General features: G+C 39.9%; 2 protein-coding genes across 2 annotated transcripts; both read right to left on the bottom strand.

The window, feature by feature from the left end:
• Positions 1–711: 711 nt before the first annotated feature.
• elovl8a (ELOVL fatty acid elongase 8a) lies at positions 712–8,737 on the bottom strand. The gene is made up of 8 exons (XM_075484256.1): positions 8,729–8,737; positions 7,815–7,881; positions 7,487–7,674; positions 4,836–4,916; positions 4,441–4,497; positions 3,120–3,234; positions 2,899–3,026; positions 712–889 (listed from the first exon to the last, which is right to left on the bottom strand). Exons 1-8 carry the CDS (start codon positions 8,735–8,737, stop codon positions 722–724), a joined length of 813 nt encoding a protein of 270 aa, XP_075340371.1. The 3' UTR covers positions 712–721.
• Positions 8,738–11,969: 3,232 nt separating this feature from the next.
• Positions 11,970–18,783, bottom strand: selenop2 (selenoprotein P2). Its single transcript, XM_075482340.1, has 5 exons — positions 18,714–18,783; positions 17,604–17,857; positions 15,750–15,962; positions 15,183–15,291; positions 11,970–13,020 (listed from the first exon to the last, which is right to left on the bottom strand). Exons 2-5 carry the CDS (start codon positions 17,819–17,821, stop codon positions 12,742–12,744), a joined length of 819 nt encoding a protein of 272 aa, XP_075338455.1. The 5' UTR covers positions 17,822–17,857; positions 18,714–18,783; the 3' UTR covers positions 11,970–12,741.
• Positions 18,784–19,762: the final 979 nt, after the last annotated feature.

Genomic DNA, 19,762 nt, shown 5'->3' on the forward strand with positions numbered 1-19,762 from the left:
AAGTGAGGAGCTATAGAACCAAGGAAGGCAGTGAGAGGCTTCCTTGCTTGCCCCCACATGAACATAAGCTAAGTGCGGAAGCCACTAAACTGAAATAAATGTGAGTTTGATTTACCACAGTAAGAGTGGTTACGATCACAGCGATTTGTGTAAATGTGGGGAAATCCAAATTATGTTTCACATCATTGATTGATGTCCTGTGTCAAAACTGGAAGGCAGTCTTACATGTCTACGTTCAGCTGATGATGAAGCTATCACTCGGTTGACATCACTTGGTGTTTAATGCAAACAACAACAACAACAACAACATGGTTCATGGTAAAAATATGAGTTTTATTTTCTTGAAAAAAACTTTGAAAAGTACAGTTTGGAGGTACACATATGAGCTTCTAGAGGATTAATAACTACTGCATCAAGTATCTGCATGTGTACATGAGTGGCAAATATGGACGTGCACGCAAAATACACATAAAAACTCTTCATTCATCAAAATAATAAAGCACCACATTTGGTTAATTTTCCCTGTTTTCAGATGCCATAAGTTACGTTTTCATATTGACATTAATTACATAGAGGAAATATGTAGTTAGTTATCATCGCATCATAATCATGGAGGAATTAACACTGAAAACAAACAGAAATAGTTTTTCAAATGTCCTTAAATATTCTTTTGGCTTCAAAATCTTCAAAATCACTCTTCCTTCTTCCCCTTTCCCTCTCTCTATTTTTTCTTGGTCTTCCTGGCGAGGTAACTGTGGTAGTAGAAGTTACTGAATAGAGCAATGAGGCTGAGAGAATAGGCCAACACCACCACATTCATGGAGTCTGGGAAGTCACAATCAGCCAACAGGTTATAGAGGGTGTGGATGGTAACTGTGAAAAACTGCAGCTGATGAAAGAGAGAGAGACAGAGAGAAGATCAAAAATTAAATGACACACGGTCCAGCTACTCTGACTGACCAGAAACTAAGGAAGGCAAAATAGAAATGCAATATAAATTACCATAACTTTATCACTGTATATGTAGAAGGGTTAGCAGAAAACGCCTCTGTCTACCTTACAGAAGTAGAAGCAGACAAGGCCATGATGTGGCACACAAGCACACACGTCTCCTTAATTCAACACCGAAATGTAGCACACATGCGAAAGTTTGCACCCTCTGATCAAAATGTTCTATTTCTCTGAAATATAAAAATTACCAAGCACAACCTCAATTTTAAAAGAAAGTTGTGATCTTTTGTAAAATGTGAATAAAAACAGAGTCAGTGGTTTGCTTTTTTGGAGCAATTTCAGAATAATGTTCTTCAGTGTAAAACCACAAAGTCCTTGAATATTCTATCAAGTATAATACTTAAATACCATTAAAAGATTTAGAGAAACATATCTGTGCCTAATAAACACAGCTGGAAATCAGAATTGGACGGCATTGACCTTTGGACCTTCAACAAGGCATTACAATAAAAAAACAAGCATAATTCTGTCATGGAAATAACATGTAATGTGCTCAGGAAAAGTGTCTTTGAACACAGTTCACTGGGACATCCACAAATGCAAGTCAAAGCTCTTTCATGCCAGAAGACATATGTGAAGATGATCCAGAAACATCTTCTCCGAGCCAAAGGTAATTTAAAATGTACTGAGGCAAAATTGAAAAACTGACCTGTGGTCAGACAAATCTAAATCTGAAATACTTTTTGGAAATAATGGGCACTGCGTCCTCCAAAATGAAGAGCATGGGGACCATGTGCCTCGTTATCGGTGCTTATTTGAAAAGCCCTTCACCGCCCAAACTTTTGAATGATTTGCCTTCTTTCCACCGTTGCCAAAAAAAACAACATTAATCTTCAACTTCATGTGAATTGGTGATAGATTCATCTTCTACTCCGACCAGCTGCATTGATGTGATATGTCGTTCCCATCATAGCTATTTAGTTATAGCATAAAGTTTTGCATGCCTCTGGCAACCAAAGTGTTTACTTATATGAATGAAATAAATAAAGTAAGAAGCAACATGAGCAAACACACAGAAATATAATCTTTTAGATCAACTCGGCTCAGCTGTTAGCTAAACTGTGAAGCCAACTTTTAATGAAGGCCTGGGGGCCAGCGGGAAGGTCGGGTGAAAATATTGTTAGGAAATGCCAGTCAGGCACCGTAGTGAACTGTATGTGCTGGAGCCATACAGACAAAAGAAAACCCCACAACAGAATGTATTGTTTCACCATCAATGCCATAAGTAGAGAACAGATGGTCCAGTTAACAGAGGGGCATCAGCGCTGCTAATCTGACCAATTAAACTAACAGCCAGTCAGAACAATGACGAACCAACCAGGAGGCTTCCATGTTAATCTCATCAAAGTGGAATACTCCGAATTTTTTTGAACATATACCCAAACGAAGAAAAGACTGAACAACTGACAACATTATAAATTGCTAGAGGTGACTTTTTTTTTCTGAAGTAGAGGCAGACATGTGGTTTCACACGGAATGGAATTTTTTAAACTCTAAATATGCTGATGCTGCTGAAATTATTCACCAATCCAACATTTAATAGAAACTTTTATCAGAGACTTACATTTTTTTGTAATCATTTGATTATTATGAAAAAAGAGTTAAGATATGAGATGTAAAGCTGTGAACTTGTTTAAATCCTACTTTTAACTCATCTCCTTTTTTTCCTCTATTTTTTATTTTCAGCCTTTCTTCTGCTGCAAGAACGCCGGCAAAGTTTGCCAAGTTCAAGCTTTTTAATAGCTGCAGTTCATGGAGTGTCACAAAAGTAATCTTAACGGTGCAAAGGGTAATGCAGCTCAATAGTCCCACCCACCCCACCCCCATTTACAGCAGCCTCTCCCAGAAAATAGCCTCAGCATCCCTGACACATAAGCACATACTGACCAGCTGCAGGCAGGTGAGGTATCGTTTCCACCAGAGGTATTTGCTCATGCTCGGTCCAAAAGCTGCTAGTCCATAGTACAAATACATTACTATGTGGACGAAGGAGTTGATCAGACCAATCAGGAAAGCTACGGACAGATACACAGGACAGATGTCAGGTGTTATCTTCTTAACCACACTGTATGCGTCAGTGTGTGCAGATGTGTGTAGATTGTACTCACACTGGCCCCCAGCCACATATTTAACTCCAGCCCACCAATTGAAGATCATAGTGGCATGGTGGTATACGTGAAGGAAGGTCAGCTGACTGTTCTTTTTCCTCAGGATGAAAAATATCTGCGCCACATAAACACAAATATAAGCATGGAGAAAAAGCTTGCAGCCGTGTGTTTTGATGTGTTGTGGAAGCATTGCAGAAAAACACGGGGATATGCAGTGGTGACTGGGGGACTTGTAGACTTGAGAAAGTTTGAGAAAAGTGTCTCCTGAAATGCTCCCGAATCAAAATTTGAACAAACAAACTGGTAAAATGCAGGCATAGAATGTAACTGATTACTTTTACTCAAGCACTGCGCTGAGGTATTTCCATTCATGCACACCTTAACCTTTTAAATAATCTCGTTAAAAAACTAGTTGTGCATTTAAACACACAACATTTTCTATAATTGATTATGTACAGAAATGTGCAGAAAATGTACAATTCAAAAAAATATTCATACAGAATTCGTTTAGAAAATATTTGTGATGATTCACCTTTTGTTAAAACTGAATTGAATTAGGCTGAATTGGTTTGAATAAATTGACTTGGACTGAATTGGTTTTTCTCTGTGAGGTGCCCTGACACGACTGTTTCTGTGAATTTGCGAAAATAAACTGAATCGAACTGCTATTGTTGGGACACAGCAAGCACGGTGAAGGGGCTGGTTGAGCTTAGAAACGATAAAAGTTAATTTACAAGACTCCTCCTTTAACAGAGGAAATAACCAGCAGATTGGAATATGTCTGAAGTCGTGTCTGAAATATAATCATTAGGTTCCACCTCCATTGGTTGCCATGTTCATCTTTGCTGCAGGCACCACGCATGTGGAAATGTTACGTGCATCTTTTGTACAACCCATTTGGCAGGACAATATGGCACCAAGTATACAATTGCACAAAATCGCAGTTATGTGCAGTGTTATGTAACTTTTTGTTTCTTTGTTTGTTATTTATTTACTGTAAATGTGCACATCCAATTTTGGCTTTAGCCAGCGACAAATAACCATTTATCAGGGGGGAAGCAGGCATGGTGCAGCTCTGAAACTTGCATGCTTTCACCTGAGGGATTCCTGAAGGAGGTGTAATGTGCCACGTAGTGGCAGAGACATAAAGCTGAGGAATGTACGTAATATATGCAACTGTGGGCCCACAGAATCTCCTGGCACTGTACAAACTACATATGGATGTTTGAAAAATCTGTTCAAAGTTACTGTTCAGAATATAGTTCCTCTACTTCCAAATAAAACAAAAATCTGAGCCGTTCTCAACTTTTGTTTTACTTACAGTGTCACTGAGTTCAATCACTTTGGAGAAGTAGAACCACCAGCACACTCTTGCCATCTGTCCAACACACAAAATATGTATACATAGACATCAGCCTTCTCTTGTGCTGCATTTATCCATGAAACATATGCATTTCAACATTTGAATAGTATATTAACTTTGGCTACTATAGCTCAATCTCCATTGCTGCATGGAAGAATAATTTCAGTGTGTTTCAAATTAGAAAATGAACCTCTGTCTCTAATTCAAGTATACACAAACCGCACATGGCACATATTAGTGTATGTTGTCAAGGACTAGAAAAATGTTTGTACGGTGTTCCAATTCAAATTTCAGAGTAGAACATTACTAAGAAAGTGCTGCACAAGCAACCATGTAGAAAAAAAACGATTTACCCTCATGGCCAGTGGACTGTTGCTGTAGTCGACTGGCTGGCACAACAAACTGTATCCGGCCAACCAAGAAGATGCTGTAAACTGTAAATACAAAAAGTGTCTTTCATGTCTGCTTAGGTTATCCAATTAAATCCACACATATCTAATTCAGTTAATTTCAATTCAATTTAATTCAATTCAATTCAATAAAACACTATTAAGGGAAATTATATTGCCGCAGTATTAGTATTTATTAAAGACATGCCATTGTTACAGATAGATAACAAAATCAAATATAAATCAGCTCACAAACATGGAGAAAGTCTATGTGTAGCAAAGAGGAAGGTGTGGTAGTTATCCTCATGGAAAAAAAAAAAGAGCCTTTAGGGAGCGAGACAGGGAGTTACTGAGGAGTATACAGAAGCAGCTCAAAGTCAAGATCAGAGAGAGCAAGGAGGTGTATAGAAAGAAGCTTGAGAGTAAACTGCAGAGGAACAATATCAGAGATGTGTGGTCAGGAATGAAGAAGATCACAGGCCTCAAGCAGAGGGAGGATCGGATGGATGGAAGTCTGGACAGAGCAAATGAGCTGAACACATTCTTCAGCAGGTTCAGTTGAGGAACAAGCTCACCATCTTCCCCTCCTGTTCCCAGCCAAAGAGACATCCCACCCTCCTCTGACCCACAGCTTTCCTGTAACATCTCCACCTCCACCTCAGTCATGGATTCTTCTGCTTCCACTAGTTTGTCTTCAACCAAATCAGGAGATGCTGCTGTCCCCTTTGCCTCCCCCTCCCACTTTTCTGTTTCTAGAAGTCAGGTGAAGAGGCAGTTGGAGAGACTGAACCGGAACAAGGCTGCAGGTCCAGATGGTGTCAGCCCCCGAGTCCTGAAGGCCTGTGCAGAGCAGCTCTGTGGGATTCTGCAACACCTTTTCAACCTTAGCTTGACCCAAGAGAAGGTACCACTGTTGTGGAAGACATCCTGTCTGGTTCCGGTACCAAAGAAAACTCATCCTTCAGACATCAATGACTACAGACCTGTTGCCCTGACATCCCACATCATGAAGGTCCTGGAGAGACTCCTGTTGACCCACCTGTGTAAGCAAACCAGCACATATCAGGACCCCCTGCAGTTTGCTTATCGCCAAGGAGTTGGAGTTGAAGACGCTATCATACACCTGCTTCAACAAACCCACTGTCATCTGGACAAAGCAGGCAGCACTGTGAGGATCATGTTCTTTGATTTCTCCAGTGCATTTAACACAATCCAGCCTGATCTGCTTCGTCTGAAACTCCAGAAGACTCAGGTGGAGGCCTCAACAATCACCTGGATTAATGACTACCTGACAAACAGACCACAGTTTGTCAGACTGAAGAATTGTGTGTCTAACCATGTGATCAGCAGCACAGGAGCACCACAGGGGACTGTACTCTCACCATTCCTTTTCACTCTGTACACTTCAGACTTCAAGTCAGACTCCTGTCATCTACAGAAATATTCAGATGACTCTGCAGTTGTCGGGTGTATCAGAGATGGACAAGAAGCTGAGTACAGAGAGCTGGTGGACCGCTTTGTGGCATGGTGTGGGAACAATCATCTCATCTTGAATGTTAACAAAACAAAGGAGATAATTGTAGATTTCAGGAGAAACAGGGTCAGATCAAACCCGGTTTCCATCATGGGAGAAGAAGTGGAGGTGGTTGAGGAATATAAATACCTTGGTGTTCATGTGGACAACAGACTGGACTGGAGACACAACAGTGAAGCCATCTACAAGAAAGGACAGAGCAGACTGTACTTCTTGAGGAAGCTAAGGTCCTTCAAGGTTTGCAACAAGATGTTGCAGATATTCTACAAGTCTGTTGTTGAGAGCGTCATTTCCTCTGGCGTCATCTGTTGGGGCAGCAGCATCAGAACCAGGGACCTAAAAAGACTCAACAACCTGATAAGGAAGGCTGGTTCTGTTCTGGGGACGACTGTGGAACCTCTGGAGACAATAATGCAAAGAAGGATTTTGCATAAAATCAAGAGAATTATGGACAACCCTTAACATCTTCTCCATGAGACTGTTATCGGAAAACAGAGTCTCTTCAGTCAAAGGCTTCTTCAGTTTGGATGCAAAACGGACCGCTACAGGAAATCTTTCCTGCCCACAGCCATCAGCATCTATAATAACTCCTTGATTTAATTGAGTTACATCAACATTTAATTTCCCTCTGGGATAAATAAAGTATTTTTGAATTTGAATTGAATTGAATTGAATCAGACCATAATGAGACCATATTGGTTATGGATCAGAGAACTCACTCCCTGTTTGGGGACTCCTAAGATGGAATAAAGCGTAAAACCTGTAGAATCACCTGAAACGTACATCTGTACCTGTCAATGATTGCAGTGGCATTTGCGGCCGTGAACTTGACGAGAAGCTTCCTCTTTAAACTTCCAGCATAAATTGAGGTTATTTAATTTTGATATTTAGCTGAAATCAGGTTTCTGTAAGTTTTTGGATTTTGGGCTGATTTGTGTTCATTATGATTAGTTTGTAAAGTTTAACAACCTTCTGTGGTTGCTTGAAATGCATTTATTTGAGACCCCTACAAATCTCTCTGTAAATTTCCTCCCTATCCAATTCCTTCATTTTAAATTCCTTCCTGCTGTGCAGTACATACCTCGTAAAACATGTAGGCAGAGAGACAGACCATGGCAAAGTTGTAAACTATCAGGACAGGTTTTAGGTTGACAGGCTGCCTCTTCGCCATCAGCTTTGGCCCCACCCATATAATGATCAAGTAGCACAAGAATATACAGATAATTGGCACAGGAGAGTAGACCAGCAGCCAGCTGTCTGTTCTTTTGTCTAGACAGATAAATAATACAGAAAACAGAAGTTATAGCACAGATTGTCCTGTTGTTTGTAAAAAAAATATATAAAAATGTTACACAGTTATATATATGGTAAAAGCATATAATTGAGCTAAAAATAAAATTACAACTTGCCTCCATTTTCCAGAATACCCAGGCAGAATAATTGGACTTTCTGCCACAGGGTGACAGCCTTGTTACCCTGAGATGGAAACATATAAGCAGAAGAAATTGTCATTAAACTCAAAATTAGGCCAAACACATTGATTTGAAGGTGGTATAACTCTATAAATGGCTCGTGCCATCAGTCTCTCAAGGACAGATATTAAACCAAATGCAATTTTAGAGGACAAGAGGGTAACAGATGCCATTACATTATAACCGGTGTTAATTCACTGACATGACTGGCAGCGAACATTGCATGCAAAATATATTTGCACATGTTCTTATTTTTTTTATTTTTCATGCATTAATTAGTAATTACTACTTAATCAACAGTCATCATTGAGAAAAAGCAGTCAAACAGGCAACGGAACTAGGAAAAAGGCATACAAATAGTCTATTGGGCCAAAAAAAAAACAAATACAAAGATTATCACATGAAGCACACAAAAAGAAATAAATAATGAGAAAAAACTAAATCACAGCATCAGAGAGGACGACAAGAATATATGAATGTACAAATCTTAGCTGGTGCATGGGTTCTCTCTTATTTTCTTCCTATAGTCCAAAAAACATGCATTTCAGGTTAATTGGTGACTAAATTGACTCTAGGAGGGAGTGTGCATACTTGTCTATGTTGGCCCATGATGACTTGTCCAAGTTGCAACTATACCTGCCTTAAAACCAGTAGCTCCAGTTGCTGATTTTGCAACTAAAGCAGCTCTCTGAGCTACAGGACAATGTACGCCTATACCACAGGCATATAGACTCTAAGCTCTGAGAATGAGCACATTCCAGATGTATTACATACCACTTGGCATCAGCCTTCAAAGTACCCTTTAGCTTCTAGTTTTGATGGATAAATCTAACCAGAATTGTTGCTCATACCAAACCCATTTTGCTGCCCAAACCTAACTAGAAAGTAATGGAGTGAAACAAAAAAAAATATATTAAAACATGTCCAGCAGTTAATGAAGTTTCAGAGATATGTCAGTTTGTTCACCACTCTTGACCCGAGCAAGGGTTACTGGAACCTGACCTTTGAACTGGAGACAATGAAGTTGACAGCCTTTGGTAAACAATTCACTTCAAAATCCCTGGTTCTTATGGAGTTCTACAACACAAGACCAAAGGACATAACAGTAACTTACAGGGAATATTTTGATGTTCTACCTGGATGATCAAATTAGCTGCTCTCACCTCTAATCCTCATAAGTGTATACGCAGGGATAGGTGGAGTATTGGATGTGTATATGGGTGAGACTAGTTAGCCCGAACAGTTCATATTTGGTGCCCACAACCAAAAGGAAAGTGTGAGTTTGGTGTGGTGGTACTGAAATTGTGACTTGTCAAAACCTCTGCACCAAATAAAGCTGAGTGAACTACGATGGGATCTACAATAACCTTAAGGCAGTGTTGGGAAATGACTCCAGTCATCATAGTCTTGCCCACAACCAGCCATTCACACTGCAGGAAGATGCCTCTGGAATGGCAAAAGGGTCAGCGCTGCTACAGGAAGTGAATAGAGAGAGAAGGCTAGTAGTATTATAAATCTGCGGGTTCTAGACTGATAGACGAGGTACTCTACAGAAAAAAGGCGGGTGCTGCAATCACACAAATTGTGGCGTGTCTTTTGGGTCGATGCTATGCTCTATATATGTCATGCGTGCAGAATAGGATTAAATGTCGTCTTGCAACTTTATCACTTTTACCCTATATTCTTGAAACGTAGAAGTCCCCATGGTTGACTGTCTCCCCTCTGTATCAAGATTGCTGTACTGTTATTATAGAGTTAGAAGAGATAAAAAGTTATGGAGAAGAAGGTTTGTGATACTTAAATGACTAGATGCCTCTATGATCATTTTCATTCACATGGCATTTGTCTGTTGTTATTGTTATTTTTTTATAGTCCATGTCCTAATATGTCTTAATGTCATTATTCTGAAAGACTCTAGACAAAGAATTCTGAAAGTCCATGAAAGTTATATTGTACCACCGTACAGGAGCATGTCTTAGGTCCTGCGGCCTTCATTGGAACCAGCTAGCATGTGCAATGCGTGCCTTGTGAAAGAAATTATATGTATATAAAACATGTGGTATTAGCAGAACAAGGTAGAGACTTAAAACAGCACATGTGCATAAAGTGCAGCCTTCTTTAAGGTTTTATTAAAGAACACCCCACTGCAAATTTGATTAAGCCACCCTGTGATGATCTGCATTATATTTCAAGGATTATGTTCACTAATCCCAACGTATCTCTTGATAATGGATAATAACTAATAATCCTCATGATGAATGGCTGCCTGATGGGAAGGACAGGGTTATGACTTCCAAAAATGATCAACATGTTATAATGCTGCCATCTAGTGTCTGAAGATGAACTCTAACTACATAAAATGACTAATAGTCTCTCCTTCATATTTGCTTGTATATCAGAGAAAACTGAGTTGACAGAGGTATAGTTGTTGTATGTTAGAGCTTGAGCGCTGCCATTTGGTGTCTCAATCAGTATTTTGAGTCAAAGCAGTTTTCTTCTCTCAGTTACTCAGTTAATCTGAACTTTAGCTGAATGCTCACCCTCAACCTCCCATTAGTTTAAAAAAAACATCAATCAAATTGTATTCTTTTTCTGTTTTTGGACTTTACTTTTTGGGGAAAAATGCAAAAAAAAAAAAGCACTATCGATAGCTGCCACTGAGATTGTGAAAGACATAACAAACCCAAAAAACAAAGGAAACCTCTGGTGTTTCCAAACATCTCACATCATACTTGATTCAAAGATGCATAGTATGCATTGGATGCAAAGTTGATTCAATGCATTTCGTCTGACTGATTTTCAGTGCACAATGACACAGTTTAATCGTGATTTTTAAACTTAATGAGTAAAAAAAATGATGCCTTCCTCTTTAATCATTTGCTTTTATCATGCATAATTCAGCAGCCCCTGATAATAGCCTTTCTTCAAGCTCGTACATGTTTCACCTTGTTGCCCTAAAGAAGGACACAGTAATCATGAGATCAGTTCCACTCATTTCGCTGATCTCCACTGATGACTAGTTAAACACCACAGATTCAGTGTAGCCTCAGTTCCCAGTGATTAGAATCAAATATACAGTACCCCCCCCCCCCACTGCTGAAGGTAGGCTAAAGCACCATTTACTGTTACGCCTGTGGCAACATACTATGGGGACAAAGCTAAGTAGTTAATCCTCACCTGTAGCCTCACAAGGATTTGCTGAATAAATCCCTAACATGTCCAGACTCCTGCAACCTGCCGAATTTCTACTTGTGTAGAAATACTGGATGATAATTTATATGAAAATGTTTTCAAGGCCTGAAACATACTAGCAGTATACTTTGTAATCGTTAAAGCACAAAACTCTGATGATGATGGACTGTCTGCCTGTTTACAGTATACCCTGCCTATAACTCAGTGTAAACTGGGATCGACTCCAGCCCACAACCCAGCACAAGATTAAGCAGCTACATATAGCTAATGGAAGGATAGCTAAATTAGTGCAACTTAAAATTACAGCTATAGAGTCACCAGCCGTTAGCAATCTGCAGTACATAAGAAGAAATAAATGTATAAAAAGTCGATCAGTTGCAATGCATTATGAACTTCTAATTGTGTCAGCAATAACAAATGTTACTTTACCGTCATTCTGATGGTGTATGGTTGTAATATTTCCCCTCAGCTCTGTGCTCAGTCAGAGCGTGCTGCATCTCAGCCAAGTCTTAAGCAGCTCTGAGGTAATTGACCTGTTTCCCCTGTGTGCTTGGTCTGACATATGGCTTACTGGGTAAATCCCACCTAAAAGTAATATTTATAGTGCGCAAAATTGCGCTGATAGGAAATGGATATGATGTCGAAATTTCAATTAATTTTTGACTAAATGTGTCAAATTTAGAATAACGAATGACCTGATTAAATAAATAGAGAATCCCTCAGGTATGACTAACCTACAGTTCACCATTAGTGGAGGAGACTATGCGTAATTTACATTCAATTTGAAAAATAGTGCTGCTCGGTTTTTCTAATGTTTAAAGAAATATTGATTTTGAGAAGAAGATAAATAATCTCTCAAATCGATTAATTTCACAGGCTTCAGACATTAGAGTAGCTCAGTTTTATTTTTTTTTAATGTACATCATCTTGAAACAGAAATTACAATCTAGAAGCTCGTTCTTCATGAGGGAAAAAAATCGCATGCAAAACTGGAAAGACTTTATCTGTGCACAATGAATGAAAATGATACCAACAGAAGTACAACACAACCAATGCATGCTTCGTCAAAGCACACAGTATCTAATTCATCCAATAGATTAGTGTATTAATACTTAAGGCTTTTCTCAATTCCTTAAACATGTCAGTGGATGGCTTTCATTGAGACCACAGTAAGAACAAAATAGTAATGAAAGTACAAAGTGAGCTGTGATGAGAAAAGAATCAATCTTAAACAATAACCTGGCTGAGTTCACTTGAGCGGCATTGGACACTGTCCTCTGTCTCTATCTGAGTGACAGTAACACTCAGCCCCCTCCCTCCTCTCCCCATGCATCCATCTACAGCCTCCTGCAGGCAGGTTTTACACTGTGGACTTCATTAATGGCAGAAGATGAGAAGACCTGGCTACTTTACCCAAACAGGAGAGGGGTGTGCAAATGCCAACAGAGAAATCGCAACCAGATTGCTGCGTAAGACAGATGCAGCTGCTGGTGAGATGCTGTTTACCTGCATATGTAAATCCATAACAAAGATTTTTAATCATTTCATCTAAATGGGAGTCTAAGCAGTTATATTCTAACAAGCTTAAGACAGGAGAAGCCAACCAAAACACAAGCAAATGAGCTGATATCGGATTATCTATTCTATGATTGCTGTTGTCAGCTTGATGGTATTAATTATAGGGGTCGTGATGCTGAGGATGGGGGTCTTGGTGCTGATGATTGTGAAGTTGAGGAGTTTGAGTTCTATTTTGATTTGTGTCATTCTGATACTGAGTCTGACTCTGATGATGGTGGTCTTGGTGAGAGTGATGATGATGGTGATGATGATGAGGCCCACTGGAAGGTGCGTCTTCCTCCTCCAGAGCATCAGTAATTGTTTGGTTGACGTTAGACTGAGTTGTGCCATTCTTTATGGAGAGATTCCCGACTTTTGATGAGGTGGAATTAGACTGGAAAAGATAAACTCAATCAGTTGCGTACCCAGAAATTAGTTTTTACAATTTTACTCTCACTGGGGTGGCATACAAATTGATGTCTTAATATAGTTTTTTTCCTGGGACACTAAGCTTAACTTAGACTAACTATAGATTTAACATTATGCTGGGTGTATAGTTAGTTCACATTGACACCATATTTCCTCATGCCAATCCTACAAGATTTAGGAGCTCTCAAGGTGATAGTTTCCTCAGTTCTTTAGTTCCTTGGTAAGTTTAGTGTCTGTTTGTGTGTTCTGATTTTTCTTGTATTTTGGATTTTCTTTTCTGCAAAAAAATCGGGGTAGAGTGGGATGGAAAGGTTGGGTACTTCCTATTTTTGTTGCTTCTTTTTATTGTTTCCAGTGTATTTTGCTCTTACACTTTGTGCTACATTCAGTTTGTATGAAAGGTGTAATAGGTCAGATGGATTGATTGACCAACTCGAGCTGCGTGTAGAAACTCCGGATGGGTGGTGGCCAGCACCGTTCCACCCTTGGCTCTGCGGCTGTGCCAGAACATGATATAATCGTTGCACTTTTTACTGCTGACTGTGTCTCATTGATGAATAAAGAAAAAAGACATCCTTGTCTGTGCCGTTGTTCCTCTTTAGTAATTCACTCTTGAAAAACAGACTAGGCCTGGCTGTATGGTTACTGACATCTAGCTGCCATTGCAGAATCCGCTGAGTGATGAATGCGTTTCACAATGCTTCCTTACACACATAGCCTGTTTCACCTCTGTTACTATATCCTTTCCTGGCTAAAAGGCGAATCAGCAGCAGATCAGCTTTGGACCCGAATAGGACACTTTTTTGTTTTTGTTTTTACCACTTTAGGGCCACAGATCAAAATTAAAAAAGAATACTGACAAGTTTATCAAATTAAGTTACACTTATAGTTAAAATAACTGTTTAGACATTCAGAGGAAATGGGGGTTCATTGTCTTTAAGACATCAGCAATCAAATGCCTTTGTTTTGGTCTATAGAAATATCTATTTTGCTTTCTAAAGGCTCTATCATTCATTCGCAACAAGCTGATTGCCAAATATTTCTGACGATTAAAGTTTAAGATGTAGTTTATGTGTGTACGATCGATGCAACACAACCACACTATTAGCTAAAAGAGACTACAAAGCCCAGTTGATTGAGCTGAAGGTGGTTTATAATTCAAGTCGTATTATGCTTTTTGTCTAGCGTGCGTAAATTGACATAACAAAGGCTGCCATTCCCTGCACTTAAGTGTTGTTTCTGCCAATCCTGCACTTGTAGATTTTTGCAACCTGGCGTGCTGCATGAGTGGCAAATTTGCACCGCCCATCAAAACTCAATTAGGTGCAATTATTGTAAATGTTTCAAAAACACAAGAAAATGTAGCTTAAAAGTGAAACAGAGAAATTCAGACTTAGATGTTCTTCCTGTACAACATCTTCTTAAGCTATTCCTGTGATGTCAGGGCACCATTGTCCCAGTAACGTCTTCAGTTTAGAAAGAAAAGTCCCGTGCTCCTGAAGCTCCGGGCATAAACAGCTATGACGCTGTGTCTACATAACAATTCACGTACACAATTATCAATGCGGCGAGCATAATCACATCTTAATAACTGTGTCCTGTCGAGTACAATCCCTGCGAGTGGCAAATTTGACTCACACAAGTGTGTCCGCATCAGACGTCATTCTCAAGTGTTTCATTTAAGAAACCACAAAGTCCTGAGAGAGGTGTGGTTAAATAGAGAAGCTAAGCGTTGCACTTTCAGCTATGGGCCTTTATCTGACATCAATTAACAAACCAGAACTTTGATAAACCACTTTAGTCTCTTTGTGACTGGGTTTAGGAAAACCTTAGATAGTTTTGGGTTCGAAAACAATCATAGATCATTCTGTTTACAGCGCAACTGTCACTGTCATGGATGCCACTTTGCCGGTTGCCTTGGCTACATGTGGACACAACATGTTATGATGAAAGGTTGTCACATTCTGGTTGCATTACTTGGTTAGGATTTCAAATCCAAACCCACTGGTCAGGGTAAAAAAAACAATCATATATGTACAACATGCATGACACTGTTACTGTTTACAGCCATGCATGGGTGTGGGTATGTGCAAGCATTTGCATGAATGTGTTAATGTGACTACTCACAGAGCAGTTGCAGATGCCACCGTTGTAAGAAGCTCTAATAGCAGCTTCTACATAAGGGTATTCCAGGAAACTGTAAGGCAGCACAATATGGAAGGTGAGGAGACCACACCTAAAGAAAATGGAAAAAAGAAAGAATTAGCTTATAAACTGACAATCCCTGCAGTAATAGGTTTTCCTTTTTCATTAGCATTTTTGCTATGTCTTCATCTCTTAAAGCCAGATGTTGGTGGTTTAAAAAAAAGTTAAAAAGAAAGATAAAATGTTGACATGGCATCCTTAAAACAGTGAAGTCAAGAGACTCCCACAAATTGTCTCTCCATTTTATGTTCGCAACAATCAAGGAATTGAAAACCTGAAGGGTTTTTTTTTCTATAAAACCTGCAAGGGTTTCTACATTTAAGCTCAAATGCACAGCGGTGCGGCGGTTAATTCTGTGGCCTCATAGCGAGTAGGTTCTTTTGTTTCAAACCTCTCTTTGTGGGGCTTGCCTATTTTCCCCAACCTTGCATGGGATTTATCGGAGTGCTCCACTTAATTCCCACAGCTGAGAGAGCAGGCTGGCCTTACCTATCGTAGATTAAAAAATCATCTTTGTCACCATCCAGCGCCTCCCACACATCATCTTGAAAGGGGGTCTGCTGATACACAGGGACTCCACTGGGAGCTGCTTTACTCAGCGCCTTGTACATGGCTCTGGAATGAGGCTCTCGCTGGTTCACTATCATGAAGGACACCTCTGTCAGGTTGCTGCGGTTCAGTTTGTCACGCAGGCCTCCAATTCTATGGATGGTTAGATGGATGAAGAGAGCAGGTTAAGATTTTTTATCACTGTTGATGCAGACGAGTTGAGGATGACAGAGAAACTTAAACTCTACACAAAAAGCATGGAGAGAGCTTAAAGGTAAAATCCATCAGTTTGGTAATGCTGTCGAGTGTTTATTCATTTCTGCATGGTCAGCAGTTATCTCAGCAGAGGGTGCTGTTGTGTTTTTTGGTCGGAGGTTGCAAGTGCACTCACATGATCTCAGAGATGTTTCATTTCACATTATTTCACTTTATTTGTGGATTAGATAAAAATGTGTCATTGAAAAAGTGTTATTTAAACTGTTCGTGCAGCAAAGTGTTGCAACCATCTCAGCTGAGAGAAAAACTGATTAAAAAGCAACAAACTGAAAAAATTGCCACAAGCTGATGTCTTTCTGAAGTACTACAAATGACTGTTCAACACAGATGCTGCTGCAGAGCAGTGTTTAGAGCCATATAAGAGGGCATTTGATCAATATTGCTGTGTATAGTACAATAGATGGAAGTGGTTCTGATACTCTGACTAGCATCATCATCACATTGTTCCCCCTCTAGAATCTTTCTCTGAAGAACTCTGACTATATGTCCAGTAATGGATATCTTAGGTCTTTCAAAGCGTTTTTTTTTTTGGCCCTTGACTGCTTTTTCACTCATTTTCAGTCCATTTATTGTCCCTGATTATCAGAGGAATGTTTTTTTTTGTTTTTGTTTGCTTGTTTAGCCACTTAACACTGACCTATGAATCACTCAAGCATAAAAAAAAGGCATATGTGTCGACATATAACAGACCATTTCACAATCAACTAGCTTTAAATTGTATCTTTAGGCACTTTGTCACTAGCAGCCTGTCACAATGACACATATTTTGTTCCCGTTTCTTTAGTTGCATTTTTTTTTAAATGCCAACGATAACGCAGTTTGACAGACACAAAATAGTATTTTTCACCAACAAGTTGAAAACTCGGCATATCTCTGCATGGTGTGCTGTGTGTCCTTAAAAGAATTGAGGAAACTCGACAAGTGGAGGACAAATGAAAAAGTAGCTGACCTAAAAGATTATCTGCAGCTGACAAACAGTATCTTAAAGGCATGCAGGGAGAAAAGGCTGAGGGATGCCAAATGACACAAGAAGTGGACTGAAAATCAGTGGCAGCAGGTCTGATGGAGGGATGAATCCTCCCCAGAGCCCAGACCTCAACATTACTGAAGCAGTGTGGGATCATCTTGACAGAGAATGAAACAAAAGGCAGCCAACATCCAAATAAGAGCTTTGAAACGTCCTTCAAGAAGCCTGGAGAACTATTCCTGAAGACGACTTAAAGAAATTACCAGAAAGCTTATTTAAGAGAGTTCAGACCGTGTTTTTTTTTATTCTTTATTGAAGAATAAAGGAGCTCAGACCAAATACTGACTTTCAAGCATGTTAGAATTGTACAAGCTCTGTTTTTTTTTTTACTTATACACCATATTTCTGTTTATGTTTGCACATGTTTCTGTAAATTGCTGCACTTACTTCCCATTCTATTGGCTACATATAAAGAAATCATTGGTGGCTGAAGACTTTTGCCCATTAATATAAGAACCGTACTGTATTTAACTGAGGTACACCCTTCTTACCTGGATGCCTGAATGAGGCAGAATCGTCAGCTCGCCTTCAGAAGACCCACCAAGACCACGTTTCCCAGCAGGTCTTGCATTGGCGCATGTCCCTTTATGGCCCAGTGTGGGGCGGGTTTGCAGATTCTGGAGGCATCAGTGTCCCCCTCCACTAAAAGTGTGGAATGTGAGGCCCCCAGCAGATCCAGGGTTGCACAGAGCAACAGCAGAGAGAGCATTGTGACTCCCTGTCTGCTTGGACTCAGTAAAGCTGCCTGAAACGAAAGATATGTGAAACCATCTGCTTTATTTTGACTTCGGGGCACGATGCAAATTTCACAGCCAAAGTTATCATCAAAATTCTATGTTTGACTTAGTTTTGTGGCGCAAGACGTGTCAACGAACGTGGAAAAATCTCCATATTGTTTTTATTTGGGTCTCCAGTGACATAAATTCAGCCTGTGGACAATGAAGCAGGGCAGCATGTGCAGACCAGACAGTCTGGGATTCCATTTTTTTTCTTCCTCTCAACTCTGAAAACAAATGACCCGTCAGTCTGATCCCAAAATGATTAAACAAGCAAACCCCTCATTGTCTCTCTCATCACATGGGGAGATAATCTGCAAAAATGAGTTCATTATTGGGTGCACAGCCAAAAGAAAGAGGAATGTCGGGGGGCAAGTGGACAGACAGGCTGGCAGACACACACGGAGCTGGAAAGACAAAGAGAAGCTGGAACAGAGACGCCGCCCTCTCTGCACCAACAAGGTCTGGATGATTGCAGGCTTTTTGGTGGTCTGTTTATCATTAGTTTATATTTAGCTTTCAAATTGCAAACGCGTCCACAACCAGGACACCAGTGACTGACAGATATTTTTACTGCTCCAGTTAACGTTCACGTGTGAACCTCAGTAGTCCAGAACCTTATGTCCAGAGCTCAAACGCACCTTAAATGTTTGAACAGTGTCGCAACTAAATCTAAACTAGACAAATCCAAGCACATGTGAAGTGAAAATGGATTCATTTGAAAGCCCAGAGGTACGCATGCAACTGGTTGCTAATTACTCTTCAGAATAAAGAAAATACATCAACTCATTTCAAACCCATTTTAGGCCAAAGAGAAACTCTTACCTCCTTCCTCCCTCTGTCCCACAGTGACACACACCAAACCCCTGTTGTTTTTAAAGCCTGTGAGGTTGGCTGAGCACTTCCCCCAAATTAAACAGACGGAGAGAGATAGATGTCAAAGGACTTCAGTTTGAAAGTGTGTAAATCACCAGTGCAAATAGGGTTGCGAAGGTGACCTACATTATGCCAAAATACCCCGTTTCTTTTTTATAACTCTTTTGTTTCTCAGGGTTTTTTTCTGGTTCCTGAGTATGATGAGCTGGCAGTATTTGTGATAGTTTTCAGAGGAGCTGTTTGAGTTGTTCTGGTAAAAGCTACGGAAAGGAGGTGCAGTGATTCATTTCCATTCTCCTTTAGCAGTGGATACAGTGACACATACTTAATGAAAGAAAATGGGGCAATACAGTCCCACCATCTCACTTTTGGTCTACTGCTGTTACTAAGCAGAAATGTTACAATTATTTTCATATTGTCACACCATTTGAGTCTCATCAATGAACATAACTGAGGGCGAGCAACCATTTTCCATGTGGCAATCCTTTTATTTCCCCTTTGTGGCCAGTATCCTCTGTCTTTGTCAGTTGAATAACCAACCTTCGGAACATTTTCACTTTCATTGACCTCATCAGGCCATTATTCTGAGGACAATGCCCATTCAATGAGTAAAGTGCCCAAAATGTTCTTGTATGGAATTACACGTACAAGGATGAATTGTCAGGTTTTTTTTTATGTTTTGTCTTGTGACATCATCAGGTCCAGATTTTGTTTGAGTCCAGTGTTAGATCTGTGTCTGATACCTTCAAAGCCCTCTGCCTCAGCTGTGCTTTGTGTTGAGTGTTAAGTATTGAATATTAGGATGCTAAGACACAGCAAAAAAGCTGCTTAACGTTGTGCTGTATACATGTCAGCACAATGATGCTCGGATCTCTGCACCCACAGATCTTTTGGTGTGTCTTGTTGATCCAACTGTGCGATTTAGCCAGTTTTTGGACTGTGTAAAGGTGAACACCACCGTGACAAACACAAGAAATAGAACAAATAAATGTTTCCAC

Source organism: Odontesthes bonariensis, chromosome 14 (assembly GCF_027942865.1).
Source record: "Odontesthes bonariensis isolate fOdoBon6 chromosome 14, fOdoBon6.hap1, whole genome shotgun sequence".
NCBI lineage: Eukaryota > Metazoa > Chordata > Actinopteri > Atheriniformes > Atherinopsidae > Odontesthes > Odontesthes bonariensis.